We start from the raw sequence: 19,782 nt of genomic DNA, 5'->3' as shown, positions 1-19,782 counted from the left end.
AAAGGGAGTCTCTCAGCTCTAGAGATTACACCTAAATTGGCTAGATCAAAGGGAAAAGCTATGGCTACTTAGTGTAAAATCCAGCTTCGGGTTAAGCAGCAGGTACTTGTTCTCACTGACGCCCACATGAGAAGGAATTCCTTTCTCCAGGGCTGGATAAGTGAGCCAGAGCTTTTTCCTGTATCTTTAGAAGTAAAGGCACAAACAGTTAATTTCCTAGACTAAGATCTTGTAAAACTGAGGTGAAGGTAAGTAGGAGAGCAGGGGTAAACTGAGGCTGCTGTCTCCCAAGTCAGCTGTGGGAGAATTCAAGGCACCCAGTATATATTCTATATATCACAATTATACAGCCAGATGAGAAGTCATCTTCCAGACTACCCACACATATATGTGCCTAGTAGATGGAATATTTTCATGCGATAAACACACAAAGCTTTTCTTAGGGGAGAGATGAAGTGACTCATGAAAGAAATTACAGATAGGAGCAATCAATTTCCACAGTCAGTAACTCCATGGCCTTGCCAAGTGAGGCCAGAACCACTCTGCTGGTAGCTGGGCCTGTTGACCGCTAGTTTTCCTGCTGTGCCTCTCATGGCCCTTGACCAGACTACTTCTTACCAGGGGAGGGGCATGGGAATTTTAGAACTATAAGTAAAGACTATGAGGATGCATATAAAATAACAGAATAGAAACCATAGAAAAAGTATCAGGAGGGCATTCCAGTGACTGAAATTCTGAAATCACCACATTAATTTTTTCACAGCTTTTATTCCCAACATAAATGAGGGGGAAAGGTAACAAGTCTTTATTAACATGATACAAAGGATAACACACACAGTCGATTGCTTTATCACTCTGAGACTCATTAGCGTTCTGTTGTCTAGGTAGTGAAGCTGCTCTAGGTTAGGTCACAGATCCTGAAGGTTGCCCTTCCCCAGGTGACCTCAGTTACAAAAGAAGGAGCAGAAGTATGTTTGTATATCCTGATCACCTGTCAGGATTGAATAGAGCTATCTTAATGTTAAAAGAACCAAGCAATCACATCCTGAGTTGGGATGGGCAACTATGCTTGTCGATCATTTGAGTAATCCAAACTCTCTGACCATCAGACAAAGTGGAAATGGGTCCACACTTCTCAGCCTCCACAAAATAGTATTTATTTATTTATTTGTATAAAAGCATGATAGTTAAACATATTCATAAAAGAATTGTGTGGCTTTTGTTATAAAGATTTAAACTAAACAAAAACTAGAAGGTAAGTATAATGGATTATTAAAAATTTCTGCGGATCCCCAGTGGGCAGGCAGTGGGCAGGGGGTCCCGAGGGCAATCAGTCCTAGGCAGGGACTGTGCATGAGACCATGCCGCAGGTCTCCGAAGGTGGCTGGTCCCCAGAGTCGTCTCCTGCAGCATCCTCAGCAACCTAGCCACGTGGTGGTGGTGGGTGAGAGACAGACAGATAGGCGCACCATGTAGAGTGAGGTTGGATTTAGAGAGAGAGAGAGAGCTGCCTCTCCAAGAGAAGGATGGAAAGGAGAGAACTTAGGCTGGAAGCTGGAAGCTGGAAGCTGAAGATCAGCTTGCCTCAGTGGATGGGGGAGGGAGTGGGTGTGGCTTGTCTCTTAAAGAGACAGATTATTATATTCCCATCTCATTTTTATAATAAAAAAGGCGGGAAGCTAGGCACCACAGGTTAAAGGAATTGGGGCAGCGGATTCTTATTTTTTTTTTTTTTTGGTTTTTCGAGACAGGGTTTCTCTGTGGTTTTGGGGCCTGTCCTGGAAATAGCTCTTGTAGATCAGGCTGGTCTCGAACTCCCAGAGATCCGCCTGCCTCTGCCTCCCAAGTGCTGGGATTAAAGGCGTGCGCCACCACCGCCCGGCTGGGGCAGCGGATTCTTAAGACTTCTTCCTGCTTATTTGTGGGCGTCTAAATATTTTTTAATAGCATAATTCTTTATATATATATAAATATATATAATATAATATATATAAATATATAATATAATATATATATATATTTGATTTTTATTGAGCTCTACATTTTTCTCTGTTCCCATCCCTGCCTCTCCCTGTAACATGAGGGCCAGGCTTGTTGGGGTTTCTGCCCTGCCCAGTTCCCACAGCTGGCAAGTCCCAAAGAAATAACACAGAGAGTCTGCATTAGATATAAACTGATTGGCCCATTAGCTCAGGCTTCTTATTAGCTCTGGTAACTTATATTAGCCCATTATTCTTATCTATGTTAGCCACATGGCTCAGTACCTTTTTCAGTGAGGTAGATCGCATCCTGCTTCTTCTGTGGTCTGGGAATGATTGCCAAAAGAAGCTTCCTTCTTCCCAGAATATTCCTGTTCTCGCCACCCTGCCTCTACTTCCTATCTGGTTGACCTGCCTATACTTCCTGCCTGGCCAATCAGCATTTATTTAAAACATGATTGACAGAATACAGACAATTATCCCGCACCACTTCAACTACTTCTCCCCTCTCCTTCAACCCTCTCCCAAGGTCCCCATGCTTCCAATTTACTTAGGAGATCTTGTCTTTTTCTACTTCTCATGTAGATTAGATCCATGTATGTCTCTCTTAAGGTCTGCATTGTTGTCTAGGTTCTCTGGGATTGTAATTTGTGGGCTGCTTTTCTTTGTTTTATGTTTAAAAACCACTTATGAGTGAGCACATATGATAATTGTCTTTCTGGGTCTGGGTTACCTCACTCAATATGATGTTTTCTATCTCCATCCATTTTCCTGCAAAATTCAAGATGCCGTTATTTTTTTCTGCTGTGTAGTACTCCATTGTGTAAATGTACCACATTTTTCTTATCCATTCTTTGGTCAAGGGGCATTTGGTTGTTTCCAGGTTCTGGCTATGACAAACAATGCTGTTATGAACATAGTTGAGCACATGTCCTTGTAGCACAATTGAGCATCCTTTGGATACCCAAAAGTGGTATTACTGGGTCTTGAGGAAGGTTGAGGTCCAAAGGGGCTGTACCAGCTTGCACTCCCATAGGTTCTTTGGTAATTTCATGTCACAAACCCCAATTCTGCTTACCTCCTAGTGTTTCTATATCCACATCCTCTCAAAGGAAACTCCTCTAAAAATTAATTAAGAACAAAGCAAACAAAAACCCCACCTCCCTCCTCTGTCTTTCTTTTTTTTTTGAGTTTATATATTTATTTATTTATTTACTCATGTCTGTTTTATTTTTTTATATTTTCTCCTCAACTTTATTCACAGAGTTTAATGTTTCAGTTTTTTTAATTTATTTATTTATTAAAGATTTCTGTCTCTTCCCCGCCACCGCCTCCCATTTCCCTCCCCCTCCCCCAATTAAGTCCCCCCCCCAGCCCGAAAGCAATCAGGGTTCCCTGTCCTGTGGGAAGTCCAAGGAACCCCCACCTCCATCCAGGTCTAGTAAGTTGAGCATCCAAACTGCCTAGGCTCCCACAAAGCCAGTGCGTGCAGTAGGATCAGAAACCCATTGCCATTGTTCTTGAGTTGTCAGTAGTCCTCATTGTCCGCTATGTTCAGAGAGTCCGGTTTTATCCAGACCCAGGCCAGCTGGTCTTGGTGAGTTCCCAGTAGAACATCCCCATTGTCTCAGTGTGTGGGTGCACCCCTCGTGGTCCTGAGTTCCTTGCTCGTGCTCTCTCTCCTTCTGCTCCTGATTTGGACCTTGAGATTTCAGTCCTGTGCCCCAATGTGGGTCTCTGTCTCTGTCTCCTTTCATCGCTTGCTGAAGGTTAATATTCAGGAGGATGCCTATATGTTTTTCTTTGGGTTCTCCTTATTTAGCCTCTCTAGGATCACTAATTATAGGCTCAATGTCCTTGGTTTATGGCTAGAAACCAAATATGATTGAGTACATCCCATGTTCCTCTTTTTGGGTCTGGCTTACCTCACTCAGGATAGTGTTTTCTATTTCCATCCATTTGCATGCAAAATTCAAAAAGTCCTTGTTTTTTATTGCTGAGTAGTACTCTAATATGTATAAATTCCATACTTTCTTCATCCATTATTCCATTGAAGGGCATCTAGGTTGTTTCCAGGTTCTGGCTATCACAAACAATGCTGCTATGAACATCGTAGATGTTCATACTTTTGTTGTATGATAAGGCCTCTCTTGGGTATATTCCCAAGAGTGGTATTGCTGGGTCCAGGGGTAAGTTGATCCCGAATTTCCTGAGAAACCGCCACACTGCTTTCCAAAGTGGTTGCACAAGTTTGCATTCCCACCAGCAATGGATGAGTGTACCCCTTTCTCCACAACCTCTCCAACAAAGGCTATCATTGGTGTTTTTTATTTTAGCCATTCTGACAGGTGTAAGATGGTATCTTAAAGTTGTCTTGATTTGCATTTCCCTGATCGCTAAGGAAGTTGAGCATGACCTTAAGTGTCTTTTGGCCATTTGAAGTTCTTCTGTTGAGAATTCTCTGTTCAGCTCAGTGCCCCATTTTATAATTGGGTTGATGAGCCTTTTACGGTCTAGTTTCTTGAGTTCTTTATATATTTTGGAGATCAGACCTTTGTCAGTTGCGGGGTTGGTGAAGATCTTCTCCCAGTTAGTGGGTTGCCTTTGTGTCTTAGCGACAGTGTCCTTTGCTTTACAGAAGCTTCTCAGTCTCAGGAGGTCCCATTTATTCAATGAGGTCCTTAATGTCTTTGCTGCTGGGGTTATACGTAAGAAGTGGTCTCCTGTGCCCATGTGTTGTAGAGTACTTCCCACTTTCTCTTCTATCAGGTTTACTGTGTTCAAACTGATATTGAGGTCTTTAATCCATTTGGACTTGAGTTTTGTGCATGGTGATAGATATTGATCTATTTTCATTCTTCTACAGGTTGACATACAGATTTGCCAGCACAATTTGTTGAAGATGCTCTCTTTTTTCCATTGTATACTTTTAGCTCCTTTATCAAAAATCAGGTGTTCATAGGTTTGTGGATTAATGTCAGGGTCTTCTATTCGATTCCATTGGTCGACTTCTCTGTTTTTATGCCAATACCAAGCTGTTTTCAATACTGTAGCTCTGTAGTAGAGTTTGAAGTCAGGGATGGTAATGCCTCCAGACGCTCCTTTGTTGTATAAGATTGTTTTGGCTATCCTGGGTTTTTGTTTTTCCATATAAAGTTGATTATTGTCTTCTCCAGATCTGTGAAGAATTTTGATGGGATTTTGATGGGGATTGCATTGAATCTATCGATTGCTTTTGGTAGAATTGCCATTTTTACTATGTTGATCCTCCCAATCCAGGAGCAAGGAAGATCTTTCCATTTTCTGGTGTCCTCTTCAATTTCTTTCTTCAAAGACTTAAAGTTCTTGTCAAATAGATCTTTCACATCCTTGGTCAGAGTTACCCCAAGATATTTTATGCTATTTGTGGCTATCGTGAAAGGTGATGCTTCTCTAATTTCCCTCTCTGTTTCCTTATCCTTAGTGTATAGGAAGGCCACTGATATTTTGGAGTTGATCTTGTATCCTGCTACATTACTAAAGGTGTTTATCAGCTGTAGGAGTTCTTTGGTAGAGTTTTTGGGGTCGCTTATGTATACTATCATATCATCTGCAAATAATGAGAGCTTAACTTCTTCTTTTCCGATACGAATCCCCTTGATCCCTTTATGTTGTCTTATTGCTATTGCTAGAACTTCAAGCACTATATTGAAGAGGTATGGAGAGAGTGGACAGCCTTGTCGTGTTCCTGATTTTAGTGGGATGGCTTTGAGTTTTTCTCCATTTAATTTAATCTTAGCTGACGGCTTGCTGTAAATAGCTTTTATTATATTTAGGTATGACCCTTGTATCCCTAATCTCTCCAAGACTTTTATCATAAAGGGGTGTTGAATTTTGTCAAATGCTTTTTCAGCATCTAATGAAATGATCATATGGTTTTGTTCTTTCAGTTTATTTATATGGTGGATTACATTGATAGATTTACGTATGTTGAACCAGCCCTGCATCTCTGGGATGAAGCCTACTTGATCATAATGGATAATTTTTCTAATGTGTTCTTGGATTCGGTTTGCCAGTATTTTATTGAGAATTTTTGCGTCGATATTCATGAGTGAGATCGGCCTGTAATTTTCTTTCTTGGTTGGGTCTTTGTGTGGTTTTGGTATCAGGGTAACTGTAGCTTCATAAAAGGAATTTGGCAATGACTCTTCTGTTTCTATATTGTGAAATACATTAAGGAGTATAGGTATTAGCTCTTCTTGGAAGTTCTGGTAGAATTCTGCATTGAAACTGTCTGGTCCTGGGCTTTTTTTGGAAGGTAGATTTTTGATAACGGTTTCTAGCTCTTCGCGACTAACAGGTCTATTTAGATTGTTCACCTGGTCTTGGTTTAGCTTTGGTATGTGGTACTTATCTAAAAAAAAATGTCCACTTCTTTTGTATTTTCTAGTTTTGTGGCATACAGTCTTTTGTAGTAAGATCTAATGAGTCTCTGAATTTCCTCTGTGTCTGTGGTTATGTCCCCCTTTTCATTTCTGATCTTATTTATTTGCGTGTTCTCTCTCTGTCGTTTAATTAGTTTGGATAGGGGTTTGTCGATCTTGTTGATTTTCTCCAAGAACCAACTTTTTGTTTCATTGATTCTTTGGACTGTTTTCTGCGTTTCTATTTTGTTGATTTCTGCCCTCAGTTTGATTATTTCCAGTCTTCTACTCCTCCTGGGCGTGTCTGCTTCTTTTTTTTCTAAAGCTTTCAGGTGTGCTGTTAAGTCTCCGATGTATGCTTTCTCTGTTTTCTTTAAGTGGGCACTTAGTGCTATGAACTTTCCTCTTAGCACTGATTTCATAGTGTCCCATAGGTTTGAGTATGTTGTCCCTTTATTTTCATTAAATTCAAGGAAGACTTTAATTTCTTTCTTGATTTTTTCCTTGACCCAGGTGTGGTTCAGTAGTTGACTGTTCAGTTTCCATGAGTTTGTCGGCTTTCTGGAGGTAGGATTGTTGTTGAATTCTAACTTTAATCCGTGGTGATCTGATAAGACACAGGTGGACACTGATATTTTTTTGTATCTGTGGAGGTTTCCTTTGTTTCCGAGTATGTGGTCAATTTTCGAGAAGGTTCCATGGGCTGCAGAGAAGAAGGTATATTCTTTCCTATTTGGGTGGAATGTTCTATAGATGTCTGTTAAGTCCATTTGCTTCATTACCTCCAGTAGTTCTCTTACTTCTCTATTAGGTTTCTGTCTGATTGACCTGTCCATTGCTGAGAGAGGTGTATTGAAGTCTCCTACTACTAGTGTGTGTGGTTTGATGTCTGCCTTGAGTTTTAGTAATATTTCTTTTACATACGTGGGTGCTTTTATATTAGGGGCATAAATATTCAGGATTGAGACGTCATCCTGACAAATTGTTCCTGTTATGAGTATAAAGTGTCCATCTCGATCTCTTCTGATTGATTTTAGTTTGAAGTCAGTTTTGTTAGAAATTAATATGGCCACACCTGTTTTTTTCTTAGGACCATTTGCTTGAAAGACCTTTTCCCAGCCCTTTACTCTGAGTAGATGCCTGTCTTTGTGGTTGAGATGTGTTTCTTGCAAACAGCAGAATGTTGGATCCTGTTTTCGTATCCAATCTCTTAGCCTGTGCCTTTTTATAGGTGAATTGAAACCATTAATATTAAGTGATATTAATGACCAGTGGTTGTTTACGCCGGATATTCTTATTGTTTTTGGAAGTAGAATTTGTGTGTCTCTCTTCTTTGAGTTGTGCTAGTGAAGGGTCGCTAGATGCCTGATTTATTGTAGGCAGTGTTGGCAATGTTGGATTCCTTGGGCTGCAGTTTTCCTTCTATTACTTTCTATAGGGCTGGATTCATGGCTACGTATTGTTTAAATTTGTTCTTATCCTGGAATGTCTTGATTTCTCCATTTATAGTGAACGAAAGCTTGGCTGGGTATAGTAGTCTGGGCTTGCATCCATGGTCTCTTAGCTTCTGCACTACTTCTATCCAGGACCTTCTGGCTTTCATTGTTTCCATAGAGAAATCAGGTGTAAGTCTGATCGGTTTACCTTTATAAGTTACTTGGCCTTTTTCCTTTGCAGCTCTTAGTATTCTTTCTTTAACCTGTATATTTTGTGTTTTGATTATTATATGGCAAGGGGATGTTTTCCTTTGATCCAGTCTGTTTGGTGTTCTATATGCTTCTTGAATATTCAAAGGAATATCTTTCTTTATGTTGGGAAAGTTTTCTTCCATAATTTTGTTCAAAATATTTTCTGGGCCTTTGAGCTATGACTCTTCTCCTTCTTCTATTCCTATTATTCTTAGATTTGGTCTTTTTATTGTGTCCCATAATTCCTGAATGTTTTGTGATGAGAATTTGTTGGCTTTGCAGTTTTCTTTGATCAGAGCGTTTATTTTCTCTATGGTGTCCTCAGAATCTGAGATTCTTTCTTCTATTTCTTGTATTCTATTGATTATGCTTGTTTCTGTAGGCTCTGCTCGTTGACCTAGATTTTCCATATCCAGCTGGTCCTCAGTTTGTGTTTTCTTCCTTGCTTCCATTTCAGTTTTCAATTCTTGAACTGTTTCCATTACCTGTTTGATCGTTCTTTCTTGGTTTCCCAGGGTATCATGTACATATTTACTCATTTCTTCAAATTTTTGGTTATACTTCTCATCCATTTCTATAAGGGCATTTTTCACATGTTGTTTAAGGGACTCTACTGCTTTCATAAAGTCAATTTTTTCCACTTCTTCTGTGTTAGGGTGTTGGAGACCTTCTGTTGTAAGATCGTTGGGTTCTGGTGTTTTCATGTTGTTTTTCAGATTATTGGGTAAATTCTTTCCTTGGCGCCTGCCCATCTCCTCCTATCGATGCTATCTAAGGGGTCTTTTAAAACTGGTTCAGGTTTCCCTGCTGGCCAAGGGGCTCCTCTTACAAAATGCCCTTGCTCTGTTTCCTGGTTCCTGCCGGGGGCCAAGATTCCAAAATATAGATAATAGGGTCATGGAAAGGAAGGATCAAACCAAAGCAAGACTGCAGCCCAGCAGAATATTAATTTGTCATCTGGGACACATGGTGGTTTGATGTGAGCTCCAGATGGCGTGGGCAGCCCCACCACTGCAAGTGTTTCCAGCTGCAGTCCACACAGCATCTCTCCTATGCTGGCTTTTCTCTCAGACATTCCACATTACTGGCATCTGATGTGGGAGTCCCCGCTGTATGCTGTGAATACTATTGGTGAATAAAGAAACTGCCTTGGCCTGTTGATAGGGCGGAACTTAGGTTGGTGGGGAAAACTAAACTGAATGCTGGGAGAAAGAAGACAGAGAAGCTGTGGAGCCGCTGCTGGAGACAGACATGCTGAAACTTTGCTGGTAGGCAACAACCTTGTGGTGATGCACAGATTGATGGAAATGGGTTTAATTAAGATGTAAGAGTTAGCCTCTAAGTAGCTAGAGCTTATGGGTCAAGCAGTGATTTAATTAATACAGTTTCTGTGTGATTATTTTGGGGCTAAGCAGCAGGGGACAAACAAGCACCTTCCTCCAACAGGCATATACTTATTTGAAATCTGGCTGGATGCCTCCATGACAATGGATTACTTACATTTTGCATGCTTGCAAAGCCAGTATCCCATGAATGACAACAAGGATGCCTCAACTTGAGTGATAACTAGGTCTCTCTGGACTGTACCTTCAACAACCTCTGTCTCCCTGGCCAGCTGGGCACAGTGACTCTGTGCCAACAGCACCCTGTCTCATGGGTGCTCTATTCTCATGAGAAAAACCTTTCAAATGAATGTACCTTTTGTAATTTTGAGTTTGCCATAGGTGGGCTTTGGCCAGTTCCTGAGATGTCTTTAAGATGTCTGACTTGTCTCAATTTCAAATATCTGGCTTCTTTTTAATAGTGTGAATCTCTTCAGAAAACAAACCTGCCCTAATCCCAATTTTACATAGATTTTTCTGACTAAATGTCAATATTTGTAAATCTTTCTGATCTGTTTCTTTTTTTTCCTGGTTCTTACCATAAACCACATGGTCAGATTTCCTCATAGTAATGACCCTATTCCTGGTACCAATTTTCTATTAGGTTTTTCATCACTGTGACAAGTATCTGGGAGAAAAACTCAAGAAGATGGGAAAGTTTGTGGCTCACAGCTCCAAAAGCTTCAGAGCATGATCAGTTAGCTCCTGTGCTCTGGGCCATGGTGTAGCAGAAGGCTGTTGAGGAACAGATTTTCTCACCTTACGTCAGATAGAAACAGATAAGGATAAGGGGTAGAGGACAAAACACATCTTTATAGGATGTGTTCCCAGTGACCTAACTCCTCCCATTAGGACCCACCTCCTTTCTTTCACTATCTTCCAATAATGAAATTTTATTATAAATCCATCAGTTTAATTCATTAGGGCAGAACCCTCAAGATCGAACCACTTTCCCACTATTGACTCCCAGTTAATACTAGCTTGTAGAGGAACATTCAAACCATAAGAATATTCTCCTAATCAATGTCAGTCTTTCTTCCTTTACTTCCTGTCCATAGAAAATCCAGTTCAGTTCCTTGTCCTGTTGAGTACTTTTCTCCAGTTTCCATGGAGCCCACTTAGTCTGGATCTCATGACTACCATTTTATCACCTTCCTTCTGTGCCTCCTAGTCTTTTCCTCCTTTAGACTTCTTTGGCTGTTCAAGTCTTTGGTATAATAGTACTTCTACTGTCTGTTGTCTCCTCTCAAACGGTTGACAACTTAGGGGTCAGGAAGTCACTTAGTTCTCTTAATAATTAGTCCAAAATCATTTATTTAACTTTTAATAGATTAATTTTCTGCCAGCTAGTAATTTAATACTTTTTACTTAGTATCTGCCTTCCATTTAGACTGTACCAAAACATCACCATGCTTTGATGACTTACAATTCTACTAGTGTCTCCGCTCATCTTTAGTGTCTATCCCTACCTTTGTTGAGAATGTTGTGATTGTCTCATAAACTAGGCCATTTAGTGCACCTCTGTGATTCCCAGTTGCCTAGGAAGTGGAGCTCCTAACCTAAAGCTTAGCATTTAAGGACTTTCCCTCTCTGTCCTCGGCTTCCCCTTCCATGTTACTATCCTCTACTGCTGAGTGATTGTCCTGTGCGCTCATCTAGGTCACTGTGTCCTTTCCTTCTGCATTATGAACGCTGTTGGCATTTTGTTTTTTTCTGTCCTGGCAAGAGCTTTCTGCTTACTTTGTGTTATCAAGGTGCCATCTATTTTGTGAGGCTCAATTAAGGTGGCATCTTTTCTCTGTTGTCCAGTACCCCCAGTGAAAGGATCTGCCCCTCCCTTCCCTCACAGCTCTCTGCTTTGTAGCCCTTAGCATAAGCTGCAGCAGCTGTTTCTCTGCACACCTTCCCGACCAGCTGTGTGCCCCTCAAAGAACACTTGAGGCATCTTTGCACCCATTGCGTCTGCTCTCCTGACTGTTATGCAGCAGGAACTTAGTTTATGTTGAACTAAGAATTACAGCTTTTCTGACTTCTAGAATCACATAAGTTTGAACAACATTGGATTAAGTGAAATTTAAACATTTAAAATTTTATCCAGTGTTATTTAAACTTCCTTGATTATGAAACCCCATTTCTGTGTAAGAAGCCTTGGGAACTACTTTGGTATATTCGAAGAAAGCAGTATATGGAGAAGCTAGAACAAGTGCAGTGCTTGTAAGTGGATCAGTTTTCTTTTAAACTAGTGCTTGTAGCACACAGAGGTCTGTGTGCCAGCAACTTAGGATTTCACATGTGGCCATTTGTCTAGTACTCATGGCAACTGATGAGGTGGTCACTCTGCCTCCCTTCACCAGAGCAGTCATGGTAGACTGGACCTTGACCTGGACAGTATGCACTGGAGCCCATGCTTCCTGATGGACTTCACTGAGCTCTTATCTGCTTACAGAAACTCAAAATACACCATGTGAATGTCTATCAGTCCCCCAAATGCCCAACAGGACACTTCCCAATGCCTTATAGGACTTATCACTAGGCTCTAGTTCTCAAAAAGTTCCCTTTTCTCTCCACTGTGTTTGGCTGGGGTTCAAAACTTTAATATATGGGCGCAAGAGCACTGACTATCCAAACTACAGCAGAGTTAATGTCATAGTAATATCGACAGTATCTGATGCAGAGCGAGAAGTAATCAGTGTTGAGTGAACTAATGAGGACAACTATCTTTGCCATGTCTGTGAATCTCATAATAATATCTTTTCTTATTAGAGTAGATATTGCTAATGAAAAACAATGATTGTTTCTTTTGTTTCAGGGAAGTTGGGAAAAAAGAATCTTGAAGAGTTTAAATAGTATGTGCACTGAGCTGAGTATCCCACTGGCACGAAAGGTAAATTGAACATTTTTAACATTTTCTGCTGAAATACTTTTGTGAGTTAAGTACTGAAAAATGTCACAAAGTTGTATAATTGTTAGCCTTGTTAGTCTTCATTTACTGGTGTATCAGGTTTCTTTTTTTAATGAAAATCTGTAAGTGCCAAATGTTTGGTTATGTCTTAGACATATTCTTACTTTGTATAACTCTAGTGATTGTTATAATGAACCTATGCTATAGCCCTACTTAGACATTTGTTTGTTGTCTTAGTTACTTTGCTATTTTGTGCTAAAACAGTGTGACCAAGGCAAGTTATAGGAAGAAGGGTTTATTTGGAGCTTACTGGCCCAGAAGGGTAGAGTCCATCACTATCACAGTGAGAAGCATGGTAGGCCGCAGGTAGGCGTTGTGATGGGAGCAGCAGCTGAGAACGCAAGCAGGAATCAGAGAGTGAATTGGGAATGGTGCAAACCTTTGGCCCACAAAGTGTGCACTCTCGGTGACATACTTTGTTCCGTAAGGTCATACCCCTTAACCTCCATAAATAGCGCCACCAGTGGGAAGACCAAGTATTCCAATGCCCGAGACTTTGGGGCCATCTCATTCAAACCACCACAGCTGTAAGGATTGAGTGTACCTTCAAGATTTTAATGATATCTAGTCTTTGTACATTCTGAGTTGGTGAACACAGGAGCACTATTCCTTGAAGGCCTTGATGACTGCAATCCTGTCATTGGCAATAGGATAAGATTGTCCAGTGTTAGTAGAAGATAATTTGTTGTATCTCTGCAGACATGGGGTTATATTTAGATCTAGTCCTTACTTAATGGTGGGAGAGGTAGGAAATAAGAGAAAAGTCACAGGGAGTCTGTTCTAGATGCTGTGGATGCTGACAAGTAGGAGAGAATGAGTTTCCCTTCAGCTCCTTCTCTGCCTGCCAGCTATCCTCCACTATTGAGTCGATGGGGAGCATAGACTTTTGATGAGAGCCAAGGAGAACTCACCAGGGATGAAAATCCGTGTGGATATGTAGTGGGATACCATACTGTCTTGCACATCAGAAGACCATGCTACTGAATCTGTCTTATTTCCTCAGCCAGTCTTCTTGCCATGCATTTCTGAGCTTGCTGATGTGCTGAGAACCATAGGATGTGATGTGGTGGAGGAGCAGGCAGTTAGTTATTTGTGAGGTTTACTGGCTGGTCTGATCATTTACCTTCTCTTCTTGGACTCATTGGCACCAAGTCCTAACTAAGCCATTGAGACTAGATATGTTTTAATAATTTTAAAAGTTAATTTAAGTGTAATTCCAAAGAAGTTTTCCATGTTTAATTTGTTTCTCATATACTGTGGTACCTTTTTTAAACTTTTGAATAAGTTACTGATTTTGAAACTAATTAAAAAATTTTTAGAGACCAGTTGGAGAACAGAAAGAACTCCTGAATAAATGGAATGAAATGGGGACTGATGAGCCAGGTATGTGAAGGACTGCCTACAGGATTTGTCTTTTGACTGAAATAATGTACTGCTTCCTTTGAAGGTGTAGCAACCTTCCAGCTCCACTAATTCCCCGCTGTCTGATTTGTTGGTTTCTAGTTTGCAGCTTAAGAATTCTCAACTTTAGGCTGTGTTTTCTGTTGTTTAGCCAACATTAAATCACTTTTTGTCTTTTTCAAATATCATTTTAAAACATTTTTATTAAAAACATATATAATTTTTTTATCTCCTCTTCTATGATGTTCCCTTAGGTGTAGCAGTTTTGTTAATAGATTTACCAACTCGGGGAAAGATTGTAAAAGACAGAGGGCCAGGAGATCTGCTGTGAGATTATATCTTCTATGTAGGATAGGGAAGCTGTACCCATGAAATAACAAGAACACTGCAGGGTGGCCTAAACAAGACCTGAACAAGGACAACACTAGTTGCTATGCCAACATGGATGGGGATAATCTCCTGAAGACCCCACTCCTAAAGAAAGGACTGTAGACGGTTAAGATCTGCTAAGACACAGGGAAAGCTGGCCTTCCCTAGGGATGCCCCGAGCAGTTATTTAATAACAAGTATTCTGCCCTAAAAGCATGCTTATCAGCAACACTAAATGGACTTGCTTGGTTATGTTTATAGATTTATATGTATGTATGCATGTAACAATAATAATTAAAGAGAAAAGACAATAGAGATCATACATGAAAGCAGAAGGAGGGCTTGGAGCTAGAGAGACTGGGACAGTGGGGACAGGGATAGTGACAGGGGATTGAAGTAATGAGAATATGCTGTTCCCATGCATGGAATGTCATAACGAAGTCCATCAGTTTGTGCAATTAATAAATGCTGAAATTAAAAAAAACAGGCAAATAAAATTCATTCAATAGCTTCCTGAGACTTGTCATTTAGTGAAAGTAGAAATTCTGTAAGGTTAATTTGGTGAGATGCTAAGGAAATTGACCAATGAAAAGTAAATGTCAAGAATTAAAATGGTTTTAAATTGTATTTTGTCTCACTTTAAATTTAATATATAACCAGATTTAGAACTATATAATGAGTAACAACTGTGTGTTGTAGATGCCTATAATTACGTGGAAAGATGGATACATGACTGCCCACGTCTTGTGGCCCCCTCTGCTCAAGCTAGTCTGCGAGCCAGACAAACATTTCCTATGATAGGAAGTGTTGCACCTGAAATCAGGGAAGTTAGACATAAGCGGATGGATTCACTGCGAATGCATTATTAGTATTCTAAATACTTTGAAAATTCTCATACAGAATCTTTATATGAAACTCTTAAGATTTTCTATAATATGTTGTTTAAGTTGTCAAGGACTGTGTTTTTATTTCTGTGTTCCCAGTGTTTCACATTGTACAACAAATAATCAATACTTAATACATATGTGCTTCACCTCTATAGAAACACAGTAAAGTGACATTAATATTTATTGTTCATCTCATGTATTAACTGAAATTTTGTTTTACTCTAACTCATCCCAGATTTAAGCCTTTTTCGGCCTGTTTATGCTCCTAAGGACTTTCTTGAGGTATGCTCTGTGTGATACATATGCAAATATGATGGGTGTAGTTGAAGGCTGTGCATGACCCAAAGTGGTTTTTTACCCTATGGCTTTACAACAAGAATTACCATGTTTGGCAAGGGCAAACCTATACAAAATACTAACCAGGCTTGTTGTTTACTTTTAAAGGTATTAATTAATCTCCGCAACCCAAATTATGAAAATGGTGATTCTCTTAGTTTTAGGACTCATTTGGGTTTAATCCAAGTTCCTCTGAAAGTAAAAGACATCCCTGAATTGGTAAGTATTGACATTGAAGAATAAATTAATGTTCTAATAACCACTAGAAAAATATTTTGATGTGCATATATCTGTTGTAAGAAGTCATGGACATATTAGCCAATTACTAATTTGATAGCTTTTAGCTGGAAACACGCACGTAGAAAGAGCAAGTTTGCTGTAAGCCAAAGCAAGCTTACATTGACCTATAAATGCTTTGCCCATTACTTCAATAAAGAGCAAATTTTTATGAGGGAGTTTGCTGGGTCTCAGGTGTCTGATGTGAAACTGTAAATTGGAACAAATATAAGGTTTATCGAAGGATATTTAAGAAAGCACATGCTTTTTAATTTAATCAACTTTCCTGGAACCCAGAACATAGTGAGACACTAAGAGAAACTGAATTTGCTCAGAAACCGATCTTTTTGGGGAGGTATTAGTTTTTAAAATTAATTTTGAGATTTCCTGATGGCAGAGCTATGTTGTCATCACTCCTTCTGCCACTCATTCCAAAACAATAAAGGACGCAGCGCTGTCGGCATGTCTGTGGTGACACTCTGAGCTTTAAACATGCAGAGGTCGTGATAAGTAACCTAAAGCCAGAGAAGTCAGACCAGACGGGAAGTGTGGGTGAGAGGTGCGTGCGCACCACTCCGTCCGCGTCAGTGGACTCCATGTCTTCCATTCTGCAATCTGCTGCATCCGGCTAGATCTGGACTATTCTCCGTTTGCCGGCAGGCCTCCTGTTATTTTGTCACTAGAAAGATGATTTTGGAGGGACACTTGAAAGGTGTCAGCAGGAGAAGATTGTGTCCCTTCTGGTTCCATGTATAATAATTTTGTCCACGGCCCAGCTCCGGCCTGCTCTTCTTGGCAGTTTTTTTTTTTTTCCCACCCTGGTCTTGATCATGGCCTTGAGCACTGGAGGACACTTTTCTAATTCTTACTTGTGTTTAGTTCACACTCCTAGAACCCGTGGTTGCTTTCTGCGTTTACCACTCCTGTTTTTTCTTCTTGACATCTGTGGCATGCCTTTTCTTTCTTCAGTAGATATTGACTGACAAAAGAAGCAAATGGTTCTCTTTGTAGAATCTTGGGAAGGCTCAAGGGTCAGAGATACCATGGGTACTCGCCAAGGCAACCCGTAGGGTTGAGAGTGGAGGCTCTGTGGAGGACTGTCTCGCAGAGCTCCTGCCCACTCCAGAGTCAAACCTCTGATGTGCAGAAGGAAGAGAGACGTCATTCACACAGGGATCAAGTGAAGTTTCTGGAATAGTGAGACTGCTATTCTTATCCCTGTTGCTATGCTTTTCGACCCTCCACCTACTCTAGGGCACCAGAAAAGCTGGTGAAGGTTTGGAGAACCCTTATATACAGCACAATTGCCTGGCTAAGGAGTTGTCTAAGAGAGTGGCCCACCACACTCTTTGGAAGTCTTTGCTGCATTGCTCCCAATCACGTTTTTCTTGCTTTTTTCCCAGAGTGGAGTGATGATTAAAATTCCCAGATATTTAAACTGCTGCAGTTTGAGAGCATGAGGCAATGAGTTCAGAGACCAGAAAGAGGGGCACAGGGACAGAGAATGAGAGTGAATGAGCTTGAGACTGAATTTACAGGAGGACCACTAATGCATGTTACAGAACAGGCCCTGGCTTGGCCCCGTAAATAGTTAGGATTTATACAGTGACACAAGCAGAGAACAGCAAGCATGCCAGTGCGCCAGCCCTGGTGTCCAGTAGTCTCCAGCTCTGGCTCCAGTCTTGGGTTGGTATGTTTTGGGTGTCGGGAGAGTCTTTTCCCTTCTCGTTTTTTCTTTTGACATTTCTAGAAATTCTCCTTTTCTATGGTTAGAATAGTATTTGTTGGGAAAATAACAATTGCAGGTTCTACCCTGTGGCCTCTGATCTCCCAGTCATGGATTCTGACAAGGATTGTAGCATCAGGCATGACAGTCCCTCTGTGGAACAGGCCCTCAAGTTCCATCAGAGAGTGGTTAGTTACAGCCTAACAGTCACACCTCTATTGCACCAGTGGGGCGCGTCTTGCCTGCCAGGTCCGTGTGGTAGCATTCAGGGTATGGTTACTCCTCACGTGTGGTCATTAGGACGAGTCCCTGCCATCCTTTGACTGGGTCAGGGTGATTCTGACTCCGAATTCCTGGATTATGTACTCTTCCACATTACAAGGAAATTTCTAGAAATGGAGATCTACTATCTCTAAAGAGAGCTGGTGACTAATTTATTGGAGCAGCCAGATGGGACTAGACACTGGTGCTCAGTATTTGCTGGGCCAGGTGCTCTGATAAGTACTGGAGAGCTCAGTACTAAGAGACAGTTCTCATCCTCAAAGTGCTACAGGCTAGTAGAGGGATGGACAGACAGGAAAAGGACAGCTCTAGTCTAGTCTAGTCTAGATAAAGGCTGAGAAAAGATAATGTATTGAGAATTCCTTTTGCCAGCCTGGAACAGTAAGGAAGGTTTCTGAGGAAGCACATTCCCTATGGTCAGTTTTGATGGGAATCTGATTATTTGCTAATGTTGAGTGAAAGATAGTCCAGAGCGATGACATGGAAAGTGGACACCCAGATCTCACATGTCCTAAGTAAGCGCTTCATCGTGACTACAGAACCCAGTACTCCAGTGTTTATTGCCATAGGTCTGTGCTTTACTATCCAGATAAATGCTATTTTTAAACTGAGATGCACAATCATTAACAGTAATGATTCAGTGAAGGAAAAGTCATAGAGTACATGGAAGACAGTGGTTGAATGGAAGAATCATGAAACTATCAGATAAAATCTGGAAAAATTAAAATTAGCTCAATTTTAAAGGAGTCTGAAGTATGGCTTACCAGTCAGAATAGTTATAAAGCACTGAAGCAACTATTAATAGAAATATTTAATTGCTTGTAGAATAAAATAATATGATTAACATGGGGTTTTCTATGCTTACAAAATACAGATGTGATTATTGTCCTAGGACATTGCTAGATAAGTGAAAGAAGCTATTATGAATAATTCTAATTCATTCTTATTTTAGCTGAGCACTTAATAGTTGTTTTGCTCAAAAATGAACTTGTTTTGGATATTTGTGGTTTGGCTTCTTATCATCAGAGTAAGATGCCAAATCATAGAAAGCCCAGAAGTTTATGTTGGTAATTTTGGACAATGTTAAATAGAATTGCTAAGTGTGATGAGTGAGTGAGTGGCTCTGTGTGCACACTTGTGCGTGTGTGCTTGGGGGGCTGTGTGCATATGCTTGCTTGCCTTTAAGAAAGGTTGGAGCATCACTATGCCTTCACCCAGAAGGATCAGTATCGTCTCTTACTATGCTGATTTGTGTGTTACCTAAAGAGGAAAAATGAAGGAAAAAAATTTGAAGAAGACAGTACCAGCATTCATATTACTAAGCGTTCAAAGTAAAAATATTTAGAAAGGAAAAAGTGATAAAGAAAATATTACCAAAGCCCCTGAACTGGAAAAAATACTGTATGTTCAAGTTTCTTTTTTCATTGTGTCTACTGTTTCCCTAAATGCTATGACTCTTGTAGTCATGTTCATTTCCCATGAAAATGATGCAGCGCCACCTGTGCAGGGCTCAGCTGGGCTCATTCTGCTCCCACTGCCTAGAGTCTGTTACTGTTCTTTTAGAGTTTAGTATTTGAGTGAAACAGAGATTTATTTTACATGGGAGTTTTTTGACTTGTTAACCTTTTCTCACCAGAGTCTGCGATGTGTGCTAATTCTTCATGTTATTTTTCAGAAAGAGTGCTTTGTAGAACTTGGCTTAACGACAGGACAACTGGGTATAGATGATTCTACACAAGTGCCTCCTGGTTAGTATTTCCCATGTGACATTTAATTAGTGGCAAGTGATAGCATACAAGTCGTCCGTATGCAGACCAGTGGTTTACAAAGTGGACACACCGTGCAACCCAATCGAGAAACAGCATATTACAATAGCTTAGGACCCCCTCCCCCAGGCACAGGTCTCTGCCATCCCCATAGTAACAACGATTCTGTCACCATAGGGTGACATGTTTGAAATTATTAGCTGCACCCACTTGTGTCTGGTTTCTTCAGCTTACTATTATCTATAAGATACATAGTGTTATGGAGAAAAATTATTATTTCTCAAATTTTGTATTATGGTCCACCAGATGTAAATACTGCTGTCTA

At 40.4% G+C, this 19,782-nt stretch overlaps 1 protein-coding gene across 4 annotated transcripts in view; it reads left to right on the top strand.

The window, feature by feature from the left end:
• Positions 1-19,782, top strand: part of Tbc1d19 (TBC1 domain family member 19) — a 118,944-nt gene that overhangs the window by 25,743 nt on the left and 73,419 nt on the right. For all 4 annotated transcript variants that reach the window (XM_075943526.1, XM_075943525.1, XM_075943528.1 and 1 more), the window contains 5 exons: positions 12,262-12,336; positions 13,734-13,797; positions 15,307-15,353; positions 15,516-15,626; positions 19,367-19,439. In XM_075943526.1, coding sequence (XP_075799641.1) covers positions 12,262-12,336; positions 13,734-13,797; positions 15,307-15,353; positions 15,516-15,626; positions 19,367-19,439 — 370 coding nt within the window. The remainder of the gene's footprint in view (positions 1-12,261; positions 12,337-13,733; positions 13,798-15,306; positions 15,354-15,515; positions 15,627-19,366; positions 19,440-19,782) is intronic.

The sequence above is a fragment of the Microtus pennsylvanicus genome, chromosome 12, assembly GCF_037038515.1.
Source record: "Microtus pennsylvanicus isolate mMicPen1 chromosome 12, mMicPen1.hap1, whole genome shotgun sequence".
Classification (NCBI taxonomy): Eukaryota; Metazoa; Chordata; class Mammalia; order Rodentia; family Cricetidae; genus Microtus; species Microtus pennsylvanicus.
The sequence above is the reverse complement of the archived record's forward strand: the minus strand, read 5'-3'. Positions and strand labels throughout refer to the sequence as shown.